This window comes from Hyla sarda, chromosome 6 (assembly GCF_029499605.1).
Source record: "Hyla sarda isolate aHylSar1 chromosome 6, aHylSar1.hap1, whole genome shotgun sequence".
Taxonomy (NCBI): Eukaryota; Metazoa; Chordata; class Amphibia; order Anura; family Hylidae; genus Hyla; species Hyla sarda.
The window spans coordinates 55802504-55814530 of NC_079194.1; the positions used below are offsets into that span (position 1 = coordinate 55802504).

Genomic DNA, 12027 nt, shown 5'->3' on the forward strand with positions numbered 1-12027 from the left:
CATTGACTATTGCTTATTTCTACGACTTTAGGTTTAATTTCCGTCTTTACCATTCATTGAATGGTCCGTATGTCTGAGATTTTACTTTATATGCTTATCCCCTAACCATAGGATCCACAGTATAGGGGAGAAGTGATGGATAACCCCTTTGAAGCTGTGTTCACACTAATTTCTGCAGCAATTTTGACATTATTTTCCAAAGTTCCCAGTAAAAATTTTAAAATTAAAATTTTTTGGAAAATGGCGGTAAAATGGTGGCCACTTAAGTGGCGACACTGCTAATTCAACACGCCATGTGGACACAGCCTCAAAGGGGGTTAAAGGGAGGATTTATCAACAACTTCATTCTGTGCCTTTGGTCACATGTTCTCACCGGTTGCAGCCATTGGTGCTGTAGTAGTTTCCAACTTAAACCTGATTATTTAATATGTGTTTTTATTTATTTTTTGTGATTTTTATAAAAAAGTTTATTTTATAAATAATGATACAGATTGTTCGTAGACCGGAGAACTGTTACTGATATATTGACGTCATTTACCAATATCCTTTCTCCTTTCTTTCAGGGAGAGTAAGAGTTGAAGATGAGGCCTACAGAAGCCTGCTACTTCTTAAAAATCAGCCTCTTGATCCTTTTCTATGTGGGTTGCTTTGCCCAGAAACATCCCAGTATGGACATTGCAGTAATCTTGGTAGGCACCTCAGACGAGGTGGCCATCAAAGATGTTCACGAAAAAGATGACTTCCACAACTTGTCAGTAACACCAAGGGTGGCTTTGGTGACTATGAATGAATCCGATCCTAAGAGTATCATCACACGAATCTGTGACCTCATGTCTGACAAGAAGGTGCAGGGGGTAGTATTTGGTGATGACACTGACCAGGAGGCTATTGCTCAAATTTTGGACTTTATTTCTGCTCAGACCCACACTCCCATCCTAGGCATTCATGGTGGATCATCAATGATTATGGCTGATAAGGTAAAGTACACGATTTCTCTTTGTTATTATCCTAAACCAAAGCTAAACATGTTGGGATTTTATTGAAAATTTGTTGTTACCATTAGTGATAAATGAATCGATATGGCATAAACTGGATTTTGTCAAAATTTCACAAAAAAATATTAATATTCATTGTGATTCGTATTGGATTATTATCGCCCCTGCTCCTATACACTGAGAAGCCCAAAAGTAAGCAGCAAAGCTGGATGCATCATAACTTCCCCCCACTATATTCTCTGGGCCGAACACTCTATACTTGGCCCAGACGCTCAGTGTACTGTACAAGGGCAGGGATACATCTCTTTGATAGGAGTCCCTGCTCCTGTACATGCTTTGCTTTGGCAATCGCAGAGCAATTGGGGGCACCCCTAATTTAAATCTGGATCTGAATTCAAAGCAAATCAGTCTGTTGCTTCTTTGTAATAGTATCAGCGTAGTAGCTAGTAGTAGCTTTGTTTCAGACATGTTACAAAGGGGTGTCCCCGCTTGATCAGGGGTTTACAGATACCATCATAGGGATCTATGATTCTATCCATTGAAGGCACTAAACCCATGGTTGGACCGAGACCTCCTCCCCCCCCCCCCCCCGACTGTATAACCCCACCCTTCACCTGATAGTCACTACCATTTTTTTTTTAATTAAAGGGGTACTCCGCTGCTCAGCATTTGGAACAGTTTCGTACGCTGGAGCCGGCGCTGGGAGCTTGTGATGTCATAGCCATGCCCCCTCATGATGTCAAGCCCTGCCCCCTCAATGCAAGTCTATGGGAGGGGGCGTGTCACGCCCCCTCCCATAGACTTACATTGAGGGGGTGGGGCATGACATCATGAGGGGGTGAGGCTATGACACAGTTCCCAGCGCCGGCTCCAGTGTTCGGAACAGTTTGTTCCAAAGGGGTGACTCCTGACCTTAATATGGAATGAAAAACTGCACCTAGGCATAGCACAGATAGAGCTTATTTGGTGATTTTGTGATATTTTATGCTCTGTTTCCTTGTGTTATCAATTATTATGCAGTAGGCCTCATTTACGAAAACTTGTGCAGACAAAAACAGGAGGTGTTGCCCTTAGCAACTGATTCCATTACTGCTTTTATTTGTCCTAAATGAAACAAGTGATCTGGTTGGTGTCATAAATTAGGACTAATTGATTGTTTCCAGCTATTACCCTTTTTCCTTTTTTTTTTGCAATGTTATAAACCATTAAGAGGGTTTTCTGATTTTAACAAAAAATTGCCAGGGGCCAGAAATTGTGAAGGAAAAATAAAACTTATACTCATTCCTCTGGTAGCCCCCAGTTTAGTGGTGCTGCCGCTCCCGTGTCCCCTGGTGAAAGCGCACCCCCCAGTGAACTCACTAAATGCTGCACATGGAACACTGCGGTTACGTACTTTTTGCCTATGTAGCCAGTAAATGATGACATCATCCTGTGTACAGTGATGTCATCGGGGAACTTCCACTGGGGACTCTGTGGCTGTTTTTGAATTTTCCCTTCCGGTCTCAGGCTCCTGGCAATTTTTTATTTAACCCAGAAAGCCCCTTTAATAACACTTGATTTAGCATATGTATTGGTATGGTATTTTATTATTTACCATATACAGTATGTTCAAATAGTTATATGAAGCTGCTTGAAAAATTTCAATATATATTTTTTTTTTTTATGTTGTAAAAGGTTGTTAAAGATTTTGATTGGACGGGGTCTGAACACTCAGACCATGACTGATTGCTAGAACAATCCAGGAGAAAAGACCCCTTAAAGGGGTTATCCAGGAAAAAACTTTTTTTATGTATATATACATATATATCAACTGGCTCCAGAAAGTTAAACAGATTTGTAAATTACTTCTATTAAAAAATCTTAATCTTTTCAGTACTTTTGAGCTTCTGAAGTTAATGTTGTTCTTTTCTGTCTAAGTGCTCTCTGATGACACGTGTCTCGGGAACTGACCAGTTTAGAAGCAAATCCCCATAGCAAACCTCTTCTAAACTGGGCGGTTCCCGAGACACGTGTCATTAGAGGGCACTTAGACAGAAAGAACAACCTTAACTTCAGAAGCTCATAAGTACTGAAAGGATTAAGATTTTTTTTATAGAAGTCATTTACAAATCTGTTTAACTTTCTGGAGCCAGTTGAGATATATATATAAGTTTTTTCCTGGATAACCCCTTTAATATGTTCCCGCCTGGCTCTGTACTACATGATTGAGGCACACTCACAATGTAAGTCTATAGGATTGTCTTAGTTGCCAACACAGAGAGCAGGGAGTGAAGCGCTCAGCCATGGGCTTTTCTCCCCGCTCATCCTAGCTATTAGTCCGCGTGTGAACACTCAGGCCCCAAAACTTTTAACATGTCAAGTTTTTCAAAGCAGCAGGTACAATTTAACTACATTCTGCAAAAAATATGAGGAAAGTAACATGGCACTCACCAGTCTGCTGTAATTCATTTTTATTTATTTTTTTATTGAAGAAAACGGCATGGCAGGTAACATAGACTTGCAGGGGCATAGAAAGCAAAGGCTTGGAACAGCACTTCTTCTGGCCTCCATGCCGTTTTCTTCAATAAAAAGATGAAATGAATAACAGCAAATGGATTAAAGGTGAGTGCCTTGTTACTTTCCTTTCCTTTTTCTGCTGAATTGTGGACTGTGCTGCATTTGACACGAGCCCCCCCTGGCTACATAGATTGGTCTCTTTATGGAGTGAGGCTGATTTAGATCCGTAGTGTGCGGTGCCGACATTTGTTGCTCTACATACACATTTTAACTCTTTATTACTTCAGTTAAAATAGCTCCTTATAGATTGAAAATATTCTGAGTGTTTGCCTTGGTTTACATATTGAGGACAGGTGAAGCATTAATAAATATTGGGGGGAATTTATTGAACTATGTACGCCAGTTTTCTGCTGTAATAAAAGTAAAATAATGTTGGTGCAAGCTTAATTTTGCTGAAATATTTGTGACGTTTCCGTACCTGGTGTAATTTTCTGCGGCACACAGGTGCTTCACTTGTACGTTCTGTGAAAACGGAACCAGAACATTTGTTGGTAAATCGTATGCAGTTCTTGCTGCACGCTCTCCTGTGGCACGCTCTCCTGTGGCACGCTCTCCTGTGGCACGCTCTCCTGTGGCACGCTCTCCTGTGGTACACTCTCCTGTGTCACGCTCTCCTGTGGCACGCTCCGCCCTGCAGTCAAAATGTGTGACCCCAGTTTGATGATTCTCGAATTGCTACTATAGTCACCTGGAATAAAAATTGAGATGTATGTTTGATCAGAAGGACCCATTCACTCGACAGATTTCCACATGGCTATAGGTGTGGGATCTAGGTGCATTCAATGCCAAAATCTGTGTTAATTCTGTCTCCCCTTTGTTTTTATTGGGAATCCATGTTGCCATCTCCACAACAGCAAATTCTTATTATTATACAGTGGTCCCTCAATTTACAATATTAATTGGTTCCAGGACGACCATTGTATGTTGAAACCATTGTATGTTGAGACCATAACTCTATGGAAACCTGGTAATTGGTTCTAAAGGCACCAAAATGTCATCCAAAAATAGGAAAAATTGAAAATTTAAGAAAAATAAGTAGATAACTAATATAGATAAAGCAAATCCTACATATAAAAGTACCGTATATACTCGAGTATAAGCCGACCCGAAAATAAGCCGAGGCCCCTATTTCACCCCAAAAACCCAGGAAAAGTTATTGACTATAAGCCTAGGGTGGGAAATACATCATCCCCCCATGTCATCATCCCCCCCTGTCATCATCCAGACCCCCGTCATTAACACCCCCTCATCATCACCACCTGTCAATCCCTTCTCAGTGGTCTTCAACCTGCGGACCTCCAGATGTTTCAAAGCTACAACTCCCGGCATGCCCGGACAGCCAACGGCTGTCCGGGCATGCTGGGAGTTGTAGTTTTGCAACATCTGGAGGTCCGCAGGTTGAAGACCACTGATAAAGGATTGACAGGTGGACAGGCCGGGACCATCCCCTCACAGCTAAAGCCAAAAACGTTTTTTTTGTTCACTCGTGTATAAGCCGAGGGGGGCGTTTTCAGCACGAAAAATCGTGCTGAAAAACTAGGCTTATACTCAAGTATATATGGGAATAAAGATCTGCTGGAAGCTGTAAATCACTGTCTATGTCAGTGTTTCCCAAGCAGGGAGCCTCCAGCTGTTGCAAAACTACAACGCCCAGCATGCCTGGACAGGCGAAGGCTGTCCGAGCATGCTGGGAGTTGTAGTTTTGCAACCGCTGGGGGCACCCTACTTGGGAAACACTGGTCTATGTAGAGGACAGGAGCTTCTTCAGGGTCCTGTACAGTACAGGCAATGTCCTAAAAAAGTAACATGGAGTCGCCCTCACCTGGTGTCCAAAGGAGCAGGTAAACCTGGTACAGGTAAAGTGTACAGAACATGTAATACCTCCCTGTACTGTAGGGGGCGCTAACAGATACCAGTCAGTGTATACGCTTCAGTAATACAGGGGTTTTACCAGTAAAATGCCTATTCTGATTGGTCGGTTCTTCCGGCCATTGACACGTTTCGCAGATCTGGACTGTCCGTACATTGTATGTTGAGTCTGGTTTCAAGTTACAATGGTCCAGAAAAGACCCTTGTATGTTGAAACTATTGTATGTTGAGTAGTGTTGAGCGGGAAAGGCCATATTCGAATTTGCGATATTTCGCGAATATATGGACGAATATTCGTCATATATTCACTAAATGTGCATATTCGTAATATTCGCATTTATTTTCACACGTGAAAATTTGCATATGCGAAAATTTGCAAAAGCGAAAATTCGCATATGCGAAAATTCGCACGCCAGTCTCACACAGTAGTATTAGAGCCTTCTTTACACCACACAAGCTGGAAGCAGAGAGGGATGATCACTGTGATGTGTACTGTGAAAAAAAAAAGAAGATTGGAATATGCGATATTCGCGAATAAAATTCGCATTGCGAATATTCGCGAGCAACACTAATGTCGAGGCCATTGTAAGTTGAGGGATCACTGTATGTTCTTTTTTAGCTGCACGGTTTTGCCAATAATATGAAGGCATCAACTATTGAGCAAATGTGAATTTTTGGACAGCCCTTTTTGCTTTCTGTATAGTGCCCAGTCCATTATAGGGAAAGCCATTGAAATATTTGCTTTGTCTGATAAGTACCTGCTGTGTATCATCACAGGAGCACAGTCATCAATGTCCCCAAATGCTCCACTTCCCCGACACACATATTGTACATATACAAGTACTGTTCTACCTACTTAATGGTAGTTGCCAATGTGGAGTCCCATCTAGCAGCTTCTCTGTAAAGTCCTAATTATACAGAATAGTTCAGTAATACATATTTCCCACATGCCGGGGTTATATTTCCTTCATATCTGACAACTAAACAGCTGCTTATTATATATATTTTCACAAACAGCAGCTTTTGTGATAGACGGAAAAACATTCTGACATGGTTCTCCTTATCCGCCTTTCATCTGCTTGAAATCCTATTGTGCCCCAACACCCTTCACACACACTCTTCTTTTTTTACATTTCTTTTTTCGCTTTTAAGAAACACCAGGAATTTAAATGATTATTTTTTAATATTTTTTTGCTCATTCTCACCTCCCCGATTCCCACTAAGCTCCCGGTCTGACATCATCCGGTCATAGCTTGTCAACGCTTCTTCAAAGACGAGCAGTCTCAGCAGGAGCCGTCCATCCAGCCAAAACACTGACTAAGGTGGGACACCTCTGCGTCCAGTGATTGGCTCAGCGGGTAATTCCTGCTGAGACTGCTCGTCCTGAAATCTTGTTTCTTACAATCTGAGAGTCCTTTTAGGTGTTTTTGCAAAATACAGGTGGCTTTAATGTGAATTTTACTATGGAGAGGCTTTTTTCTGGCCACTCTGCCATAAAGCCCAGATTGATGGAGGTTGTAGTCATGGTTGACCTTCTGGAAGTTTCTCCTATCTGCACACAGGATCTTTGGAGCTCAGCCAGAGTGACTATTGGATTGTTGATCACCTCTCTTACCAAGGCCTTTCCCTCCCGAATCCTTAGTTTGGTGGGGCAGTCAGCTCTAGGAGGAGTTCTGGTTATTCGAAACTTCTTCCACTTACAAATTATGGAGACCATTTTGCTCTTGGGGACTCTCAGCACAGATTTTTTGTACCGTTCTCCAGATCTGTGCCGCCCACAAACCTGTCTCTGAGTTTTACAGGCAGTTTTTCCCACCTCATGGCTTGGCGTTTGCTATGATATGCATTGTCAGCTGTAAATTGACCACAGGTGACTCCAATCAAGGTGTAGAAACATCCAGGATGGCAGGCTAGATTTCAAGTGTCAAATCAAGGGGTCTGAATACTTTTTTTTACTGAATACTGAGTTTTTCCTTTTTCTAAAATTCTGTTTACACTTTGTCATTATGGGATATTATGGGAGTTTTATCAAAACCTGTGCAGAGGAAGAGTGGTGCAGCTCTAGGCCACCTGGGTAGGACATATAGAGATCATGGGGGACTCACCTCTATGTGGCCTCTTCATGGGGGACTCTGTCACTTGAGACACCTCTATGTGGCCTCTTCATGGGGGACTCTGTCACTTGAGACACCTCTATGTGGCCTCTTCATGGGGGACTCTGTCACTTGAGACACCTCTATGTGGCCTCTTCATGGGGGACTCTGTCACTTGAGACACCTCTATGTGGCCTCTTCATGGGGGACTCTGTCACTTGAGACACCTCTATGTGGCCTCTTAATGGGGGACTCTGTCACTTGAGACACCTCTATGTGGCCTCTTCATGGGGGACTCTGTCACTTGAGACACCTCTATGTGGCCTCTTAATGGGGGACTCTGTCACTTGAGACACCTCTATGTGGCCTCTTCATGGGGGACTCTGTCCCTTGAGACACCTCTATGTGGCCTCTTCATGGGGGACTCTGTCACTTGAGACACCTCTATGTGGCCTCTTCATGGGGGACTCTGTCACTTGAGACACCTATGTGGCCTCTTAATGGGGGACTCTGTCACTTGAGACACCTCTATGTGGCCTCTTCATGGGGGACTCTGTCCCTTGAGACACCTCTATGTGGCCTCTTCATGGGGGACTCTGTCACTTGAGACACCTCTATGTGGCCTCTTAATGGGGGACTCTGTCACTTGAGACACCTCTATGTGGCCTCTTCATGGGGGACTCTGTCCCTTGAGACACCTCTATGTGGCCTCTTCCACAGAGCGGCTCCCTGGGGCCATCCCTGTATTGCAAAAACAACAATTCATCTGAACACTGTAAAATAAAACATTTTCCCTGGCTGGCTGCTGCTTCCCTCAGAAAATCAGTTGCCAGGGACCCCAGGAATGGGATCCAGGGCGATCAGGTGATCGGCCCTGGTGCCTGTATTTTAAAAAAGGTCATCTGCGATGTAACCGCCTCATTAATGGGTAAGATGGTTACATCAAATACGGTGACCCTGTTATTTTAGTTTTAATGGGCACTGTCAGAATCAAAAACATTTTATATTTTGTACATCTTGGAAAAACATTAATTAGCTTTTCTAAAATACTTCGCTAAGAAACAAAACTCCTTTTTATAGAAATCATGGCTTATAAAAAACCCTATTAGGGATCCCCATACCATACAGAACATAATTATGTTCGGCTGCAGCATTATCTTTGTCCCAGCTGAATCACATACTGGGGCAAAGTCCAGGAAGTGTGGGTGGGATTAGTACTGCTCTGTGCTCACTTCTGTCCTATCAGACTCCTGTCTGAAAACAGAGAGGAGGGGGTTACAGGGGCTTGAGCAGCCTGCAGATATCGGATGAAGAGACCCAGCACAGCACAGCAGACTCAGGGAGAAAGTGAATGCATGGTGAGTGAGAGCGGGCTCAGTGCTTGCCCCAGACACGCCCCTTCCTGAGCAGTGGATGTCAGAACGAGTGAACAGCTGAACAGAAAGATTTGTGAACCAAATACAGAAGCTAGACACATAAAAAATTACATTTAACCCTTTAAGGACTCGAGCTTTTTCTGTTTTTTCATTTTCATTTTTTCCTCCTTAACTTTAAAAAATCATAACTCTTTAAAATTTTCACCTAAAATTCTAAATGATGGCTTATTTTTTACGTCACTAATTCTACTTTGTAATGACATTAGTCATTTTACCCAAAAATCTACAGTGAAACAGGAAAAAAAAATTCAATGTGCGACAAAATTGATGAAAAAACAGTATTTTGTAACTTTTGAGGGCTTCCGTTTTTACGTAGTACATTTTTCAGCAAAAATGACACCTTATCTTTATTCTGTAGGTCCATACGGTTAAAATGATACGTTTAAAATGGTCATCTTTTGACCCCTATAACTTTTTTATTTTTCTGTGTTCAGGGCGCTATGAGGGCTCATTTTTTGCGCCGTGAAGTTTCCCACCATCCTATTTTTTATTTTTTTTTGCTAGCCCGTTCCCCCCCCCCCCTGCTCTGGATAGGGGATAAGATGTCTGGGGGTGGAGTACCCCTTTAAGTGAAGGATGCCATGTGGTTTTCAAAAGGGCACCTACCTTGGGAGATCAGCTATCTCCTAGTGTTGTGCATACCCAAACAAACCCCAGCAGCAGCTGGTTAGCCCAGAAGGGCTTTTTTAAATGTGGCCACAAAATCTGTCACACCTGTCATTATGCAAAGCCCCCCAAATATTTTGAGAATGCAGATGACACCAAAACCTTAAAATAAAAAAAAACTATATTAATTGTAATTACAGCAATGTAGTCTATATCACTGAATGTAGTGCATGCAATTTAAAATATGTGGGTTACACCACACGTAAATTATAAACACGAGCACTAGAACATCTCAATTAGGGATGAGCGAACTTACAGTAAATTCGATTCGTCACGAACTTCTCGGCTCGGCAGTTGATGACTTTTCCTGCGTAAATTAGTTCAGCCTTCAGGTGCTCCGGTGGGCTGGAAAAGGTGGATACAGTCCTAGGAAAGAGTCTCCTAGGACTGTATCCACCTTTCCAGCCCACCGGAGCAACGGAAAGCTAAACTCATTTATGCAGGATAAGTCATCAACTGCCGAGCCGAGAAGTTCGTGACGAATCGAATTTACTGTAAGTTCGCTCATCTCTAATCTCAATGATAGTAGTACTACTGCTGTTCGACACAGGTCGGCTGCATCAGCACATTTCTATTCTGTACATGCGGGCAATCGAAATGCATTTAAGATCTATGCTATTGAACATGTGAATGCTGGAGTAAGAAAGGGATGCTTACCAAAAAAGTTGGCAGACAGAGAGGCATTTTGGCAGTTCACATTGGGGACACGTGCCCCATCGGGTCTAAATGTCCGTCGTGAATTATTATTTAATTATTGATTGATTTAGCTTCCCTTTCTCATTTTGCATGTACTCTAATCCATCCATGTCTGAACTTTCTTGATTTTATGCATTTTAACATATTGTTTAACCATTACCAAGTTGGTTATATCTCCGGTGAGGTGGGAGGTATTTGGAGTATTTTTACTCTGCCCCGTAAACAAGTATTTAAAGGGGTACTCCGGCAGAAAACTTATTTTTTTGTTTAAATCAACTGGTGCCAGAAAGTTAAAGTTCTTATAATGGACAGAGATGTCAGCAGAGAGCACTGTGCTCGTGACGCCAGCAGAGAGGTCTGTGTTCCAAAAAGAAAAGAATTTCCTCTATAGTATTCAGCAGCTAATAAGTACTGGAAGGATTACGATTTTTTAATGGAAGTAATTTACAAATCTTTCTGACACCAGTTGACTTAGAAAATAAAAAGTTTTACCTCTTGGATTTTTTATTACATTTTTAGGAAAAATGCCCCAAAGAAAAGGCCACAAATGCCGCACAGCGTTTATTTGGTTAAAAAAAAAGTTAAAACAGTAAAACAGAAGTCAATAGGGATTTATGAAGCACCAAACCCACCTGGCGTTTTTTCCCTTGCCTTTTTTTACCCTTATCTTTGGTGTTTTTCGGCGTTTTTTGGGTTCGGTAGTGTTTTTTTTAATATGTGATAAGATGTATTTTTCCGGAATACCACTTTAAACTCAATAGTAAACTGGCTAATTGTACAGCATAATTTTATGTCTGTAAAATTTGAAGTGTTGGCCATTGGATGACCCCGTCAGGTTTTTGGATGTATTCGACGTGTGTATGTTACAATCGTAGACATGCATTTTCAAGCTTTTGCTAATTCTAAATCCCCCGAATAAATAGCTAAAAATAATTTTTAAAACAATGTCCACAAAAAAGTAAAGATAAAGGTCCAAAGAACACAGAAGGTGACAGAGCGATCAGAAGGGGTCCCAGAGGTCAGCCCCTTCCCAATTATAAAGTGATGGCATATCCCAGTGGAATATGGATTCTTCTACAGTAGAGCATAGAACATGAGGCTATTTATAAGTAGTGTTGAGCGGCATAGGCCATATTCGAATTCGCGAATATTCGCTAATATATGGACGAATATTCGTCATATATTCGCGAATATTCGTATATTCCTAATATTCTCGATTTATTTTCGCTTATGCGAAAATTCGTGTATGCGAAAATTCACATATGCGAAAATTAGCATATACAGAAATTAACATAAGTGAAAATTCGCATATGCAAATTTTCGCATATGTGAAAATACGCACACTGGTCTCACACAGTAGTATTAGAGCCTTCTTTACACCACACAAGCTGGAAGCAGAGAGGGATGATCACTGTGATGTGTACTGTGAAAAAAAAAAAAAAGAAAAAGAAAACAACAAACAAAAAAACGAATATTCGTAATTACGAATATATAGTGCTATATTCGCGAATATTCGTGAATTCGCGAATATGCGATATTCACGAATAAAATTGCGAATATTCGCGAGCAACACTATCTATAAGTCTAATAAATATTAAGAATTATACTGTATGTGTAAGGCTAAGAAACAATTTCTTATAGGTCCCAATGGGCCGTACTTTCAGCAGCTGTCATTTGTTCTTTCCATCTTGGATTACACATTTTCCTGGGAACCAG

The 12027-nt window shown here is 41.6% G+C and overlaps 1 protein-coding gene across 4 annotated transcripts in view; it reads left to right on the forward strand.

The window, feature by feature from the left end:
* The window catches only part of GRIN2B (glutamate ionotropic receptor NMDA type subunit 2B), a 544413-nt gene that overhangs the window by 174410 nt on the left and 357976 nt on the right, over positions 1-12027 (forward strand). For all 4 annotated transcript variants that reach the window (XM_056523793.1, XM_056523792.1, XM_056523791.1 and 1 more), the window contains one exon: positions 564-977. In XM_056523793.1, the coding sequence (XP_056379768.1) occupies positions 582-977 (396 nt within the window). In that variant the 5' untranslated portion in view covers positions 564-581. The remainder of the gene's footprint in view (positions 1-563; positions 978-12027) is intronic.